Source organism: Macaca thibetana, chromosome 5 (genome assembly GCF_024542745.1).
Source record: "Macaca thibetana thibetana isolate TM-01 chromosome 5, ASM2454274v1, whole genome shotgun sequence".
Lineage (NCBI taxonomy): Eukaryota > Metazoa > Chordata > Mammalia > Primates > Cercopithecidae > Macaca > Macaca thibetana.
In genome coordinates this window covers 64,193,561-64,213,075 of record NC_065582.1, presented here as the reverse complement: position 1 = coordinate 64,213,075, position 19,515 = coordinate 64,193,561, and the positions used below count along the sequence as shown (strand labels likewise).

At 34.6% G+C, this 19,515-nt stretch overlaps 1 protein-coding gene across 2 annotated transcripts in view; it reads left to right on the top strand.

Annotated features, from left to right (window-relative positions):
* Positions 1-19,515, top strand: part of FAT4 (FAT atypical cadherin 4) — a 187,427-nt gene that overhangs the window by 114,452 nt on the left and 53,460 nt on the right. For both annotated transcript variants that reach the window (XM_050792369.1, XM_050792368.1), the window contains exon 8: positions 13,108-13,288. In XM_050792369.1, coding sequence (XP_050648326.1) covers positions 13,108-13,288 — 181 coding nt within the window. The remainder of the gene's footprint in view (positions 1-13,107; positions 13,289-19,515) is intronic.

Here is a 19,515-nt window from a genome sequence, read left to right as displayed (position 1 = left end):
CAAAGGAGATCAATTGGAGCTTTAAGCTTTATCTGTTCTGCTGAATTTTAGACTTTTGGGGGCCTGTAGCCCCTTTGTTTTTGCCAATTTTTCCCATTTGGAATGGGTATATTTACCTGATGCCTGCCCCCCTTTATATCTATGAAGTAACTATTTTGCTTTTGATTTTACAGGCTCATAGGTAGAAGGGATGTACCTTTCCTCAGATGAGACTTTGGACTTGGACTTTTGAGTTAATGCTGAGATAAGTTAAGACTTTGGGAGACTCTTGGAAAGGCATGATTGTGTTTTGAAATGTGAGGACATGAGATTTGAGAGGGGCCAGGGACAGAATGATATGGTTTGACTGTGTGCCCACCCCAATCTCATCTTGAATTGTAGTTCCCTTAATCCTCACATGTCCTGAGAGGGACCTAGTGGGAGGTAATTAAATCATGGGAGCAGTTACCTCCATGCTGTTCTCCTAGTAGTGAGTGAGTTCTCAGGAGATGTGATGGTTTTATGAGGGCTTCACCCCACTTCACTCTGCACATCTCATTCTTCTCTCTCCTGCTGCCTTGTGAATAAGGACATGTTTGCTTCTGCTTCTGCCATGATTATAAGTTTCTTGAGGCCTCCCCAGCTCTGAGTAATTGTGAGTTAATTAAGCCTCTTTCCTTTATAAATTGCCCAGTACCAGGTATGTCATTATAGCAGTGTGAGAACAGATTAACACAGTCAGTGATACTATTACACTTCTATGGGCTTATTGATATTTAACAATTCTCTCTTTTTTTTGATTCATCTAAAATAAATTTATTTATACTTATATATATGGGACAAGATTTATTTATACTTATATATATGGGACAAGATTTTTTAATATATTATTAATCTAACATGGACTGTCTTTTATTTCTTTATTTTTATTTTTTTATTATACTTTATGTTCTACAGTACAAGTGCACAATGTGCAGGTTTGTTACATATATATACATGTGTCATGTTGGTGTGCTGCACCCATTAACTCATCATTTACATTATATCTCCGAATACTATCCCTCCCCCATCTCCCAATCCCACAACAGGCCCCCATGTGTGATGTTCCCCTTCCTGTGTCCAAGTGTTCTCATTGTGCAATTCCCACCCATGAGTGAGAACATGCAGTGTTTGGTTTTCTGTTCTTGCGATAGTTTGCTGAGAATGATGATTTCCAGCTGCATCCATGTCCCTGCAAAGGACATGAACTCATCCTTTTTATGGCTGCATAATATTCCATGGAGTATATGTGCCACATTATCTTAATCCAGTCTGTCATTGGTGGACATTTGGGTTGGTTCCAAGTCTTTGCTGTTGTGAATAGTGCCGCAATAAACATACGTGTGCATGTGTCTTTATAGCAGCATGATTTATAATCCTTTGGGTATATACCCAGTAATGGGATGGCTGGATCAAATGGTATTTCTAGTTCTAGATCCTTGAGGAATCGCCACACTGTCTTCCACAATGATTGAACTAGTTTACAGTTCTACCAACAGTGTAAAAGTGTTCCTATTTCTCCACATCCTCTCCAGCACCTGTTGTTTCCTGACTTGTAATGATTGCCATTCTAACTGATGTGAGATGGTATCTCATTGTGGTTTCGATTTGCATTTCTCTGATGGCTAGTGATGATGAGCATTTTTTCATGTGTCTGTTGGCTGCATAAATGTGTTCTTTTGAGAAGTGTCTGTTCATATCCTTTGCCTACTTTTGATGGGGTTGTTTATTTTTTTTCTTGTAAATTTGTTTGAGTTCCTTGTGCATTCTGGATATTAGCCCTTTGTCAGATGAGTAGATTACAAACATTTTCTCCCATTCTGTGGGTTGCTTGTTCACTCTGACGGTAGTTTCTTTTGCTGTGCAGAAGTTCTTTAATTTAATTAAATCCCATTTGTCAATTTTGGCTTTTGTTGCCATTGCTTTTGGTGTACCAATAACAGGCTCTGAAACTGAGGCAATAATTAATAGCCTACCAACCAAAAAAAGTCCAGGACCAGACAGATTCACAGGAAAATTCTACCAGAGGTACAAGGAGGAGCTGCTACCATTCCTTTTGAAATTATTCCAATCAATAGAAAAAGAGAGAATCCTCCCTAATTCATTCTATGAGGCCAACATCATCCTGATACCAAAGCCTGGCAGAGACACCACAAAAAAAGAGAATTTTAGACCAATATTCCTGATGAACATCGATGCAAAAATCTTCAGTAAAACACTGGCAAACCGAATTCAGCAGCACATCAAAAAGCTTATCCACTATGATCAAGTGGGCTTCATCCCTGGGATGCAAGGCTGGTTCAACATACGAAAATCAGTAAACGTAATCCAGCATATAAACAGAACCAAAGACAAAAAGCACATGATTATCTCAATAGATGCAGAAAAGGCCTTTTACAAAATTCAACAGCCCTTCATACTAAAAACTCTCAATAAATTCAGTATTGATGGACCATATCTCAAAATAATAAGAGCTATTTATGACAAAATCACAGCCAATATCATACTGAATGGGCAAAAACTGGAACCATTCCCCTTGAAAACTGGCACAAGACAGGGATGCCCTCTCTCACCACTCCTGTTCAACATAGTGTTGGAAATTCTGGCCAGGGCAATCAGACAGGAGAAAGAAATAAAACGTATTCAATTAGGAAAAGAGGAAGTCAGACTGTTCCTGTTTGCAGATGACATGATTGTATATTTAGAAAACCCCATCGTCTCAGCCCAAAGTCTCCTTAAGCTGATAAGCAACTTCAGCAAGGTCTCAGGATATAAAATCAATGTGCAAAAATCACTAGCATTCTTATACATCAATAACAGGCAGAGAGCCAAATCGTGAGTGAACTCCCATTCACAATTGCTTCACAGGGAATAAAATACCTAGGAATCCAACTTACAAGGGATGTGAAGGACCTCTTCAAGGAGAACTACAAACCATTGCTCAACAAAATAAAAGAGGACACAAACAAATGGAAGAACATTCCATGCTCATGGGTAGGAAGAATCAGTATCGTGAAAATGGCCATACTGCCCAAGGTAATTTATGGATTCAGTGCCAACCCCATTAAGCTACCAGTGACTTTCTTCACAGAATTGGAAAAAACTACTTTAAAGTTTACATGGAACCAAAAAGGAGCCCACATTGCCAAGACAGTCCTAAGCCAAAAGAACAAAGCTGGAGGCATCACGCTACCTGACTTCAAACTATACTACAAGGCTACAGTAACCAAAACAGCATGGTACTGGTACCAAAACAGAGATATAGACCAATGGAACAGAACGTAACCCTCAGAAATAATACCACACATCTACAACCATCTGATCTTTGACAAACCTGACAAAAACAAGAAATGGGGAAAGGATTCCCTATTTAATAATTGGTGCTGGGAAAACTGGCTAACCATAAATAGAAAGCTGAAACTGGATCCCTTCCTTACACCTTATACGAAAATTAATTCAAGATGGATTAGAGACTTAAATGTTAGACCTAAAACCATAAAAACCCTTGAAGAAAACCTAGACAATACCATTCAGGACTTAGGCATGGGCAAAGACTTTATGTCTAAAACAACAAGTCTCTGAACATTGCTTTCTCACAAAATGTTTATGTAGCATTCTACTCCAGATATTATTCTAAGTCCTGAAGATATGCTGGTGAAGAGGTTTCTGTCTTTATACAGCTTACATTACAATCACAAAAATAGACAGTAGAAATTAAACAATATAATATATAGATTGGGAGTGTTATGAAACATGATGCAGTTAAATAAAGCAGATTAACTGTCTAGAGAGTGTTAAGTAGTTACATATTTTACCCATTTGGAAAGTTAAATCTTTGGACTTGATGATAGTATTGGAAGTATAGGAAGCTACAAAAAGGCATGAATCAGGCCCGAATACTAGAATATTGGGATGAGCAATTTGGAGATGGGGAGAAAAAAGATTTTAGGGCAAATTAGCAAACTTAGTTTCTGGACATACTACATTTGAAATAATATAACTAATTGAGATGTCAAGTAGAAAGTTAAATATAAAAGTTTAGTTCTCAGGGAAGACATTCAAGTAGAGATACATCACAGGAAGTCATAAACATTAGATGACATTCATTATATGCACACTTAGTGCTTGTAAGTTCCAGAATATGTACTATATTATCTCATTTAATCTCACAGTAGCCCTGAAAGTTAGGCACTAGTATCTCAATTTTATGAATTTATAAAACAACCAACAAAAATTTGTGTTATAAAAGATAAACAACTTGTAGTGCCCATTCAGCTGTTTCTCAGTGACTGCAGGATTTGAGGCCAATTCACTTCACAGGGGATGATTACTTAACAATTATTTACCAATTCCCAAATGTCAGCCTGTCTACCATATTCTGTTTTATATAGACTATGTTTATATGAATTTCTTCTCTTTGGATTAAATTTTATTTTTATATTAAAGAGAACATTGTTTTAGGAAGCAAAAAATCTTGTTTTTCTGTGTAAGTAAAATACCTGGTAAAGTCATAATATTCATAAATTAGAAATCACAGCATTATTCCTCTCCATAAATAAAAAAATGTGTATCCAAGGGTTTTATTAAGTATAAAGTGCAAACAAATCTTAGATATTAAACTATGAATATATAATACGTATGATATACACATACCTCCATAGACAATGCAGTCAGTTGAGCTGTATGTTTGCATTGAATTTGGGGGTAGGAGATTAATCTGTGCACAAATTAAATATGTTATCCCTTGTCCTTTATAGATAATTCACAGTCTGTTATACTAAAGGGATATAGAGATTCTGGCTCTATATTTAGCACAAAAGTTTAGTTATAAAGTATTTATGTGTCAGCATAGTAGGTCTTCAGGGAACAGTTCAGTTATTAGCATTTCTAATTAAGGGTATTTATCATTCAACTGAAAGGGAATAAATTTCATTCTTATGCAGGGATTGAAATTTGCTTTTTAATGGAGGGAAACATGCTGCTTTTGCAAAGTTAATGCTAAAAGCTAAAAGGACTGATCATCATGCTTTATTTTATTGGTGAACACCCGATAACATTTTGAATTAATGTTGTCTGTCACATTATTTATTTGAAGCTGGTCATTGCATTATAAATGGCTCTGTAATCAAAAGAGAGGTCAGAATTGTGTAATATGACATTTTACATCTGAAGATAATTGTTTTTAAATATTCCAGAAAGATCACATTTTGCCAATATTATTTGTGGGAATGTATGATAGAAAAGTTTGCCTTGTCTGTTGTGATGAACATTTTTAATAATGAAAATTGCTTGAAAATGTTTAAGGGCCCAATAATTCTATAAATCAAATCGTGCTAGAGTTGCCTTCAATTACCGGACATGAAATGCATTTGACTTAATTTTATTTTTGAGTCTAGGGCAGCTTTCATTATTTCCACTGGCATATTTGTTATAGATGGGAATCTTGTTTCCAAAGTTGATAATTGGTTATTGTTTTAATTCCTCTTAACTGTAGCAGACTTTATATGAAGTTTGTTAGTGATCTAAATATTATTCTAAATCATTTATTTAAATAGCATTCTTTTAAATCGGCTATTCTTTAGTCAGAAAAAAAAAATTTCTACATAGAATTTTATTTGTGTTTTCTTAAGATAAAACTCCAAAAACATTTAATTTCCAAAATTCTATTGAATAAGAGCTAAACTTGCCATCAGGTTCCATAGAATTGAAATTTGATAAAATAGTTTCAATCTATTATTCATTTACTCCATGTAAACTATAAATCTGAGTATACAAAGTAAATTAAACTTTGAAATGGCACTAAACTATGTTTAATATTTATGATAAAATTTATATAACCTGAGTGATAAAGATTATATAAAATCAAAACCAACCTGATTTCATTATGAGGATTTTATTATTTTCAAAGACGTTTTCTAATTTTATATTTTTAAAATAATTCTTTTTAAAGATTGTTTTGATAAGTATTCTTAAATATATAATTTGATATTTTCACTCAGGAGGCAGACAGAGGTAGGTTGAGTTTAAAATTAGGTGGTAGCCTCTAGTGTTTCAGAGTTTCAATAACCGTGTTGAGAATTTTGGGTTTCTTTAACATCCTCCAAATAGTAATTCCTCATAATGTGCTTTTGTAGGCATAAAATATTTGGTTATTATTATTTTTTATTTTATAATTTTTAAAAATTGTGATAAGATATAATTATCATTACGTTTCTCATTGTAACAATTTTTTAAGTGCATGGTTTAATGATTAATTATATTCACTTTGTTGTGTAATTTTTCAGTGACATTGTCATAACTTTACTAAATTCATTATTTTAGTTTTACTTCATGCTTTTTTTATTATGTAATTTATTTTAAGGAAATACAGTGTTTTTGATAGATTCCTATGCAAAAATAATGAAAAAAATCAAGTGATATTTAAGTGTGTATATATCTAATTTATATAAGCATGTATAGAGAACTAATTAGCAGCAATACATTATTTTATAAAATAAAATTTATAAAATACAGAGCTGTTGGTAATATTTAAAATGTTACATACGTTTTGTTTTGTGTATTTTTTTGTTGTTGTTCAAATTTAAATCTAACCACATAATCTTCAATGCTAATATAGGATGGCTGAATTTCAGTACATTTTTTAGTGGATGGCTTACTTACTGTGAGAAAAATGAGTTTATTTCATGGGAAAAAAAGAAGCTAATACTTTATTACAACAAACATACCCCTAGTCAGGGGACCCATTCACCAAATATTTGATGTCAAGAAAGAAAATGGCTTTGTTGCAAAGCGACAGAGTTAAGTTAAGCAGAAATTCTACTTCTGCTGAATAGCTTTTGATGTTTTAGAGAAGTATTTTTAATTTATAGGTGCTAACGTAAAAAATATAATCTTCCTGACATTTGAACTTCAATCATTTAAACTCATGAATTACACTTATTATCTGTGTATTTTCTGAGAGAGCAGTTACCTGAAACTTATTTCTTTTTTAAACCTATTTTAAGTTTTAGGCCAGGGTGCAGTGGCTCACACCTGTAATCCCAGCACTTTTGGAGGCTGAGGCAGGAGATCACTTGAGTTCAGGAGTTCAAGACTAGCCTGACCAACAAGGTGAAACTCTGTCTCTACTAAAAACACAAAAATTAGTCAGGTGTGGTGGCACGTGCCTATAATCCCAGCTACTTGGAAGGCTGAGCCAGGAGAATCTCTTGAACCCGGGAGGAGTAGGTTGCAGTGAGCTGAGATCACACCACTGCACTTCGGCCTGGGCAACAAGAGTGAAATTCCATCTCAAAAAAAGTCTTATTTTAAATTTTCTTGTACTTCATTTAATATATTTGAGCTGATTAAGCTACCAGTCTTAAAGGCAATGCTAGTTATTAGTTTAATAGTTTTTCATATTTAAGAGTATAAAATGTGACTCACACAAGGCCCAGGGTTAACTGTGGTATCAAGAACAATTGGAAGATTAACTGTGTACAGTCTCTCTCTGTCTCTCTCCCCATGAGTGTGTGCGTGTGCACAATTTGGTTTGTGTAAACTTTAGGATACGCCATTCAGAATGTGGGTTTTCTTTTTTGGCTATTTTCTCTAAAAACTGAAGAAGTTTTATCACTTTATCCATGTTTATCTTATATTTATGTATATATATATGAATACATATATGCATACATATGTACACACACTACATAAAACTTTACAAATTTAAATTTGAAATTTTTTTTCATCTGACTACTAATTGTAATTAGGCTTTTGACTTTTAACTGGAGTTCTGACTTCTAATTCAAATATACACTGGATCTTCCTAACCTCTACAATTACAAGTTTCTGAGACCTTGACTTTTAATTTTTATTTGTATATTTTACCCCTTTTATTGGCTCACTGTCCTCTATCAGGAGCCTGTGTCATTATATCCTGCCTCTTTGTGATTGCATCTGGTTTTCATAAATCAATCCCAGATGGAATTGAACAATTTTGCCCTTCTACGCCACTACCTATATAATTCATCATTATCAGATCTATTTGAGCTAAACATTGGCCCTAGTATTCTGATTCTTCTCATGGGATTCATGTTTAATTGGGACCTTCTGTTTCTAAGTAATACAGTATCTGCAAAACTTTGACCTTTGTCTGTAGTCTTGTTCTCTGACCCCAGCCTTAGGCTAAGTCCCAGACTATAAGACTGTCGTCCTAGATTGTATATTTCTAGAAGTGTTCAATTATTGGAACTTGCATCCATGTAATCACTAGACCACGTTTTCATATAGAAAATGAGAGAAAAGGTTAATACAGACAGACCACAAGACCTAATGGTATGCATTATGGGTTAATATAAAAATTAATTAAACATAATTATTCCTGTTTTCAATTAACTTACAACTTAATAGGACGTGAGTGGAGTATGTTGATAATTGTAATAATATAGGTTGAAACATCTGCAATAAGAGTAGCATAGTTTTATCTGAGTTTAATTAACTTAGAAAAGCTTTTTTTAAGAATTCAAAACTGGCTTTCTGTCTATTGTGGCTAAATGGAAATTGGTTAAGTTCTTTGGGTCTTAAATTGGTTAACAAAATTAAACAAGAATACCTACTTTGTGGCATCTGTGCATTAAATGAGCAATACATGTATAAAATATGTATAGATCTGGTATCAAATGTGTTCAATAAAATATGTACAACACATGTATTTGTATATATGTACCTATATTTCAATTTAGTTATAAATATATGAGCAAGGTTTACAGATAATGACTCTGATTTCAGTTTTTGACACACTAATGTTGAGGCTCTTCAGTAACTTGCAAGAGCAGACCAAGAAATAGGCAGTTGGATCTGACAACCCAGAGGCAGTAGAAAGATTTGGATGGAAGATAAAGTAATAGTAAGCATTGTGCAGCACTTCAAATAGGGTGTATCCACTACATGGTGGGAAACAGTAATACTCCAGAGGATCTCTCCACACAGTCAAAAGGAAAAAAAGTTTAAAAAAAAAAAAAAAAGCAAACACACAGACACAGAAAAGCAACAACAAAAACACAGCATCTTCATTCAATTAGCACATAGAAGAAGTGCCAAGATCTGTGGTCGCCAAGGACTAGGGAGTTTGTGTCACTCATCTGGCACAAATGCAATGAAAATAAGATTCACTTGAAATTAAGAAGCATTCCATTTTTCTCCCTTGATTTCATTTTTCTGCGTAAAGCTGATTTGGAGGTTATGCTATCAGTCAGCAAGCAAGAGGTTGGAGTGGGTTGGAGAGTTGGTAAGCGCCATTCACAAAAATAATAGTCAAACACATTGGACGCAGGATTCAAAGTTCAGGGTAGTTAAATCTCAATAAAAGGCTTAGAAATATAGAACAAAATTTCTGTAAGGTTTCCTATGAAAAAAAATTAAAAAACTAACAAGACTTGTGTGCACATTTCCTGGGGCAACAAGAAAGTTGAGACAGTTGCAGAAACTGTACTTCACTTTTCTTGAGGTGGGGAAAAAAAAAATAAGAAGAGAACTCCGAGAGCTTATGAAGTGGGTTGTGGCTGATTATAAAGGGAGACAAAGGGGACTCGGGAGAAGGTTCTTGGCTCGAAAACAGACTCATGTAGATGAAGAATCACCTATGGGGCTGATCTTGGCTTAAGGATCGTTTGCCAGTTTTGAGAATCATTCGCTAATCTTGAGGATCAACAAATGATCCTCAAGCCAGAACTGTCTGTTGTCACTTGTGTGCTTTGAAAATCATCTGGAAAAATAAGATGATATTCTTTGGTATGAACACAGTGAGATTGAACTTGCTGTAATAAACGGCTCGTTTTTTACTGCTTCCAGCATTTGCTTTCTAACTCAGAAAATGTATCTACAATAATATATGGTTTACAGACGAAGAAAGAAACCACATATTCTTGTCCAAATGAGTCAGTCATAATTTAATGTGGTTTTCCATATGTGTATCACCAGACACTTAAGAATACCAAATATTAATATAAAGACTTTGACTGGCAGTAACTTATTTTCTAATTGTTAATTATAGCACAATGTGTGTATCAGAAATATCCAGATCTTTCTTGAAATCTCACTGTAAGTCTTAAAATATCACATTTAAAAATGTCCAATTTACTGTGTCTTCCATAAAACTGTGACTTTTTAGAGAGCTAAATGTCTCATGTATTTTTACCACATGTGAAACATTGAGATATATTATGATTCGAAATATTTTCCCGAATAATATAAGACTGAATTGAAAGGTTTGGGGAAGGGGTGGAATCCTGAGTGCTGTAATACAGAAAACTATATAATAAAAATAGACTTTTCATATTTCAATTTCTGTGGGTTCTTTGGTCTCTAAAACAAGTACCAGAAGAACAATGAGAAACATGGAATATAATTTATGTGCTAGGTAGTGTCCTAAGCACATTACATTCTTCTCAATACCCCTTTGGGATAGAGTCTATTATTATTCTCATTTCACAGATGAAGACTGATTTTTAGTGAGTAGAGTGAAATATCAGTAAAAGAGATTAAAGAACTCTGCATCTCCTCCCATCCTTTGCCTCTCTGGAACCTTGATTAATATATCCCCCCCTTTGGTGTCTTTCTCTCTTCCATGGCACCCCCTTTTGCTCACACAAATGCACACATATTCCCTCGGTAATTTTTTTTTTTTTTTTATGCAACTGGTGGGAACTCTACTAACATTATTCAGAGCATTAACTTCCATGTCATAAAATTGTATATAGTGAAACACACATTCAAGAAATGTAAGCCAAACATTGGTACTCAACAATACACTCCAAAATATTTATTTTAACCTGAATATATTGCTTGTGAGAAATTTAAAATCTATGCCAAGATTATTGTGCTCAAATGTCCCACAAACTTAACCTGGCCGGTAGTGACGGTCTTCCCTGTTGGGCCTTCTCTCCACCTCCTGCCTGGTGCTCTTCTAGGCTCAGCGACAGCACTGCTTGTCCAGAACCCCAAAGCAGCACAGGGAGCAGCACTGTTCCCCCTACTGGCAGTACCATCCAACTTCTTGCCAGTAGTAAAAACTCCAGGGCTGCTTTACCCGGGTCACACCTCAGTGACATTCCTCACTAGGTCTGTGGCCTTGAACAAACTACTTAAACTTTCTAAACTTGAGCTTGCTTATATACCAAATGGAGACGACAGCAGTGCTGATTTATGGGGATTAGATAAGACAGTTTATGTAAACTTCTTAAACTAGTGCATGCATATCTAAGGACTAAACAAGTATTTACTGTTATTGATATTTCTTTTAATATGTTGCACAGAATTTTTACAGTCTTATTTGATGTGTTTCTCCATTGTATCCTATATTCATATCTATTTTGTTGTGTGTGTGAAATATTTGTTGCATAATTTTACCATTGCTTACAGTAAGCAAGTACTAAAAAGGCATTTAATTTTTTTTCAAGTTTATAGTTCATTATGTATATTACCAATAGATTAAGGGCTATTTTTCCCTTTAATGTAAAATCAAACACTAATAGGTAAGATTTCTGCAGTCACAAACTTTACATTAATTTTTTAGATATTACTTAAACGTCAAATTTTTCTGACTATTTGAATGTTACTTTAAATGAAATAATATAAAATGTCTTATTTTACATATATATGTGTGTGTGTGTGTATATATATATGGCAACAATAATCAGTGTGCAGTCTAAATTTAATTGCATCATTTTCTGGGAGGTATAGTGGTTCTTTATTGTGCTCTGCTCAACCGGGTATACACATTCTTTCATCTAACCTAGAATTCACAAAAATAACAGATCTCCAAAACCATTTCATTCCATAATTTCTCCGTCTGTTGATTTTGGTTCCTATACATACATCTGAGCATAAAAGCTCATTGGTACTAGGCCATGAGTAATTACAATCTAAGAACGTAGAAAAACAATTGAATAGTGGTAAAGGAAACACCAGCAAATCACATGATTATTAGAAAATAATATTGTAAGGTTGTGAATCTCAATGCCATTCTGTGATAATGAGGGCATTCCATAAACATTTTACAAATAAATGAATGAATGGTTTTATTTACAGAATATTGAATGGTGAAGTTAAGTAGGATTTACATATCATATTAAGGGAAATCACTTTATTGAAGGTAAAGTAGTATCTTAGGCAGAAAAGGAGAGTATCTGGGCTTTATTTTATTTTACATAAATGCAGTTAAATGGATCTTCGTTGTTTCTATTTAGAAGAGTTTGAGTTTGAAAAACGGTTTTGAAAACACAATCAGTGGCAGATAATTTGCCTTTCAGTTATGGGGACAACACACAGAATTCCGAGCAATATGGCATCTAGCCTTCACCACAAAATGAGTCTGCTAACTCTGTGTAGTACAGATAGTGTGACCTACGTGTTTGGCAAATATTGGCTTTTCACCGTATATTGATAACAGCTGGAACAGGAAATAAAAATGAATCACTTCACATTACATTGAATTTTAAATAGAAGCAGCACAAATGATTCTGAGTTAGCTCATCATTATAAAACTATTCTAGCACGTGGAAGATAACACTTTTTGAGATATAACTTGAAGCTTTTTTTTTCCTCCCACTGACAGGTGTTGATTAGTATGGGAAAGGGATTTAAATACCCCAGAGACTCTTGAATTTGCGATAGTAACGATGATAGTTACAGATGAGAGTCCAGTTTTTAACATTGCCTTGTTAGTTGGCCAGCTCTTCCATGCCTGTGGGTATTCTTCAAATCTGGCTTTGAGCTATTTTAATGTAATTTCAGAGAAATTACCAGCAGTGCCTCTTTTGTGGCATTTAAATGATATTGTTATGTTCTACATTGTCGAATCAGCACCTTTAAAATAGAATAAGAGCATGACATATACTTTTTGTGCAGAGTTACTAGGAAAGAGTTGAAATTCTAGTTCACAAATGAAAATATTTTTCTTGTAACGAAATTTAAAATGCTCACTTATGTGTTCAGAAATTTTACTTTGATGTTTCCTGAATTCTCTTTAGTAATTCTGTCTACAACTAATTATCGTTAAATTTGTCATTTTTTGTTTATAAACATTGAGATTTGATTTTCTTTTCTTTTTAGGATCCCCTGCCCTGACTGGAACTGGAACAATCAACGTCATAGTAGATGATGTCAATGACAATGTCCCCACATTTGCCAGTAAAGCGTATTTCACAACAATTCCTGAGGATGCACCAACTGGAACAGATGTTTTATTGGTAAATGCCTCAGATGCTGATGCTTCAACAAATGCAGTTGTAAGGTCAGTACGTTTTCCTTTGTAAAGTTTGGCTATTTTCTCATTAAACATTGATTTTTGAACTACATGAATATAATGTTTAATTAAATGAACGTTATATTAATACATATCCTATTATTGTTATCTATTGCTGGTAGCTAACAATTCATAAAATGAGGATTCAAACAGTAAACATTCTACTTAGTACTCTAGGATTTTATTTAATTTATATTTTTATCATATCTCATGGTTTTGTAGTTTGGGACTACACTAGGTGCTTCTTCTGTCTCATGAGGTTGACTGATGGCACTTCACAGTATTTACATGATAACTGAATGATCTAGAGGGCCCAAGATGACTTTGCATGCCTGCTGCCTTGGCAGGGTTGGTTGGAACGTTTAGGATCATCTAGGCCCCTCTATCCTCGAGTAGTCTCAGAACTTCCTGATGTGGTTCTTTAGCAAAGTAGTTGGACTTTTTACATGGTGGTTCTCAACTCCAAGAACCACCAGTGAAAGCTCCCAGAACACTCGAAGGTCAGACCCAGATGTGCCATAGCAGCACTTCTATAATACTCTATTGGTCAAAGCAGTGATGACTAGCCCAGATTCACTGTGAGGAGAAACATGTATCACTCATTGATTGGAGAAATGTCGAGGAACTTTGACCATTTTTATTCCACTGCTAGCCTCAATAAGAATATTTGTGTACTCTTCATTTAGTAAATGTATTTTACTTTGCTTAAATCCTCTTAAAATAGAGGACACAAATATGATAACTTGTTCAGAGAGGATGTGAAAGAAATTGAGTTGTAACATTTTATTGACCTAGCTTGTCCCCTTCTTCCGTATCTATTCTAAACTATAAGAAATGAAGATTTCCAAATATTCTAGAGAAAAACTCACACACATAAATATTTTATACCCCTCCTCCACTTTCTATAGGCTAGTATTAGGTAAATTAGAGTTGGTTAGATGGCTATCAAAGTAATGGAGCAGAAGATAAAATTTGAAGCATTAAGAATTATCAGCTATGGGTAACAGATATATTGATATGGTAATGATTTGATTAATGTCTTATTTTGTTGTTTGCTACCAATTTTCTTTCAACAAAATCATTTTGGAAAACTGACTTTCAACACACACATTTTAAGAAACACATTCAGACCATAATACTTGGTCTCTCTAAGGAATTACCTTTAAGCTGAAAGGACTGAGCTGTGGGATAGAATTAAGCACATTGTGTTATCTAAGAAGGTCAGCATGTCTGGACCAGCGTGAGAAAGGAGTTAGAGAGATAGGCAGGGGCTAAATCACAGGCCATGTAAGGGCTTCTAAGCCATGATACAGAATTGGGGTTTTCCAATTTACCTTTAGGTGGGAAACTACTGAGGAGTTTTAAACAGAAGAGACACATAAACTGGTCTACATTTGGATAGAATCTGATGAGAGAGGATTTATGGAGAGAAACCAGTGTACCATTTAGGCACTAATGAATATAGTTATCCAAGTAGAGTAACTTTATACTTATGTGGAAAAATGAAAATTGTGGAAATAGATTTGGGAAATGCCTTTGAAATTGGACGTGAGATCAAATGAAAGAGAGAAATCAGAATCATCTAAGTTTTCCACTCAAATACCTAGGCAGATCATGATATGATATCATTTACTTTATTTACTCTGTTTTGATAAAATCTTATTGGAATATAATGTATTTTATGGTTGGTGTTAATAACTCCTTGCTATTCATGGTATCCTAAAGAAAATCTATTATTTCTTCAGATTAAAAGAGCTATTGTTTAATTATTTATCTCCCATTTAAATTTTACATGGTTAGGTTATTTACTGAACTACTGATGGGATCTCCAGGAACATAAACTTTTATGTGTCTTGTAAGTTACTTTTTTCCAATGATCTAGCATGATTTTGCATATAGCATCCAGCCAACAGATGTTTCTTTTTTACTTCTGCCTGTTTCATCAAACTTTGTATTTCTACAAATGGTGTACTTACTTTAAGTTACACATTTTACTTCACCTTTAGTATTTTCCTTTCTAGAAAATCAGCCTATCCAGATTATGTCTTTGCCTTCCACATATCTATTCCAGAGCTTAGCTTTTACAGATATGTATCCCCTTTTCTCCCAAGTGGACCAAATCTCTATTCAAGCCTCACTTCTAATTCTTCACAACCCTGGAGAAAGTCATGAACGCCACTGAAAAAGTCAACATTCTAAGGAAAATTTCTTTCTTTCTTTTTCTTTTCTTTCTTTTTTTTTGAGATAGAGTCCTGCTCTGTCCAGGCTTGAGTGCCGTGGAGCCATCTCAGCTCACTGCAACCTCCGCCTTTTGGATTCACGCCATTCTCCTGCCTCAGCCTCCCCAGTAGCTGGGACTACAGGTGCCACCACCACTCCCGGCTAATTTTTTGGGTTTTTTTAGTAGAGACAGGGTTTGACCGTGTTAGCCAGGATGGTCGCGATCTCCTGACCTCATGATCTGCCCGACTTGGCCTCCCAAAGTGCTGGGATTACAGACATGAGCCACCGCACCCTGGCCAGGAAAATTCCTTAATATGTGTTATTAATCTCTTCCCATTCAATTTCCTCCAACTCTTTAATTCAAAAGTTACTCGTTTTTCTCATGTGTCTTCAAGTTCTCTCTCTTCCTTGAACCATGTAGATATCTATATAAATGCTCATTTACATAAGTTAGCATAGCTACAGAAATGCTCCAAATATCTGGTGTTGAATTCTGGTTCTTTTATTTGCCTGCCATGGTCTAGGAAAGTCATTTTAATGCCTCAAAGGCTTAGTTTCTGCATCAATAAAAATGAACATAAAAATTTATGCTTTACAGTTTGTGGACAAACTTTACTAACCACCTACTATGTATCAAACAGTATGTATGGAATCAGTTAATATTCATAAATATCTCTGGCATACTTATTAGGACATAGAAGTCATTAAATTAATTCAAGGTTTTTTTTTTTTTCTTTTTATTCTTCTTATATCATCTTTTTTACTCCTAATATAGTCTGTCTTTTACAATATCTGGTACATAACAGTGGTTGACACTTAAATAAATGCATTGAATGAATGATTTTAATATTCTCTAGAATAGCTACTTTTACTCATTCTCTTTTTACTACAATATTCTTGAAAGGTTAGCTTCACAACCTATTTTCTCTGGTCATTTATTCCTGAAAATCTTTAGTCTGATTTTTTTTCCTTCATTGCTTTACTGAAAAAAGGCCCTGTCAGAAGACTACTGAAATTTTTCAAGTCCAGTGACTTTTCTAAGCCCTTATTCTCCTTTACATTTTTCAATGTTCACACTATAGGCCAGACCATCTTTTCTTTTTGGCATTTTTTTTCCTCCTCAATTTCTATATAAACATTATTTTTTATCATCCTGCATCTCTGATCAGACACAGTTTGTCTTCTGTTTCTCCTTTTTCTCTCCCTGGAAAGTAATTTGAATACTTCTCACTGCATTATTTTCTCAGTACTTGTGTGTGTGTGTGTGTGTGTGTGTGTGTGTGTGTGAGGCAGAGAGAGAGAGATTTATTCCATTAATGCAAGCATCAATTCTATGAACAAAACCTCCAAATCTGTGCTATCAATTCTGATTCCACTCCAAAACTTTCCACCCATATTTATAACTCGCTGATAGACATATTACACTGGAGGTTCTGTTGGCATCATAAACACAGTGTACCTAAAATTCTTTACTTTTCCTGTTTCTCATTTTGGTTTTCTGCTTTGTCTTAATAACATTGCCTTGGTTTGTTTTTTACCACACCTTGCGGCTAAGGGTCATCTTCTCTCTTATACTCAATCAGTGGATGAATTCTCATGTTTCTTCTTTCCTAATGCGTCTGGCACCCATTCTTTTCAGTGCATCCCTTCTGCCAAGACCCTAGTTCAGTCCATACTTACATCATGCCTGTACTATTATAATAAAAATTAACTCACTTCCACGACGCTAGTTTCTAATCCTTCCAATCTATGTGGTACACTATCCTGTAAAATTATGAAGTCCTGACTATACACCAAAAACTTTGTTAAACTCTGAGGAGTTTGACACTCTAAGGCCCATAAGAAGTACAATTTAATAGAAGAGATAATTTTGTAATTTCTTAAGTATAGTACCATATAACAAGTATAGTTTAAGCACAGAATAGGTGGAAAGAATGGTATAGTCAATGATACTTCAGTGATACTTGAGAAAATCAGTAGAAGCTTCAAATAATAAGTTTTAGAAAGACAGAAAAGTAGTTTATGGAGAAATAAAGTAATGAAAGACATTCTAGGCAAAAACAGTATCAGGTGCTAAGCAAAGAGCTATGCAAAAGCATAGCATTAGAGAAAGAAAGTATTTCCATATGGTTGGTGTGGGTTAGGAGTGGACTTTGTATATCATATAGAAAATTCAAATTTTCTTTCTGTATCTAAGGAGAGAAACAATGGAAATGTTTTCAGCAGCAAGCATAAAAACATGGCTAGTTTATATTTCATAATGATTTCTCTCTCAGCATTATGGGAAATACTTTGCGCAAAGCAAAGCTTGAGTCAGTGAATTAAAGGGCAATGGCAGAAGTATGCCTCAACATGAGCATTTCTTGGCTCTGCTTTAACAGTTATACTTCCTCAAAATCTTTCAATTACAGTTTGCCTATGGTATAACTCCAGGTCTTCAAATTCTAGCCACCCCATAAATGGCCCCAGCATCTTCCCAAGCTAATTCTGCAGAACTCTGCAACATATAGCCAAAAGTTCAGCATTGCTGGATCATTTTCTGCTCACAGGACAAGGATCTGTGCTTTCCCAAGCCTTATAGGTTTGTTCAATGTATTTGATATCTTTGACCAGGGCTTGGCAAACTGCTACCTGCAGGCCAAATTGGGCCAAGTGCCTGTTTTTGTAAATAAAGTGTTATTGGAACACAGCCATGCCCATTCATGTACCTATTGTCTATGGCTGCTCTTGCCATATGATGGTAAGCTGAGTATTGCAACAGAGAATATATGACCTGTAAAGCTGAATATATTTAGTATCTGGCCCATTATATAAAAGGTTTGCTGACTACTAGCCTAGACCTTCTTTTTTTCTGCCTTTTTGAACACTATTGAAAGATGGGTAGCCCCTTTACAACTTATGTTAAATTTACCCTTCTCTGAGAAGGCTTTTATTTTAATCATTCCAGTCAAGAGTGTTCTGTCTTCCGAATACCTACACTGACACCTCTTTACTGTTTTATAGCACTTTACTGTTTTGTAGTTACTCTTTTTTTATATCTTTCTGTTATAAAGGATATGAAGTTGAAACCAGGATATTTTTTTTTACCTACTTAACTGTGTCTCTGTTTTGGTTTTTTTAGTCCCCTTATCCATTTAACTATCTAAATATAGGTTGAGCATCCCTAATCTGAAAGCCCAAAATCTAAAATGCACCAAAATCCTAAACTTTTTGAGCATCAACATGATGCCACAGGTGGAAAATTCCACACCTGATACCTTTGCTTTCTGATGTTTCAATGTTCACAAACCTTGTTTCAAGCAATTATCAAAAGTATTAGATAAAGTTATCTTCTGGCTATCTATATGAGGTATATATGAAACATAAACAAATTTTGTGTTCAGACTTGAGACCCATCCCCTAGATATCTCATTATGTATATGCAAATATTCTAAGATCCAGAGAAATCCAAAACACAACTGGTTCCAAGAATTTTGGATAATGGATACTAAACCTATATATAGATAGATTTGGATAGATTGTATATAATAGACTATTACTTTATACACATATATTACATAGGTCCTATTGTGCGGGTAAACAGACTTTTGAAGGCTCACCATTTATCAATTACAATGCCAAGTGCTCTTTATAAAAAATATTTTTAATACTCAAAACTACCAAATAAAAGAGTAAAATGTGATCTCCACTTTACAGATAAAGAAAGAAGGCTTAAAAATGTTAAGAAATTTTTGTGAATTTAAGTGCTATTACTGGGGTTTAAATTTATGTCCAAGTGAACTATGTTCTAAAGTCCAGTCTCTTTTTTTTCTTTTTTTCAAATTATTATACTTTATGTTCTAGGGTACAGGTGCACAACGTGCAGGTTTGTTACATATGTATACATGTGCCATGTTGGTGTGCTGCATCCATTAACTCGTCATGTACATTAGGTGTATCTCCTAATGCTATCCCTCCCCCATCCCCCGACCCCACAACAGGCCCTGGTGTGT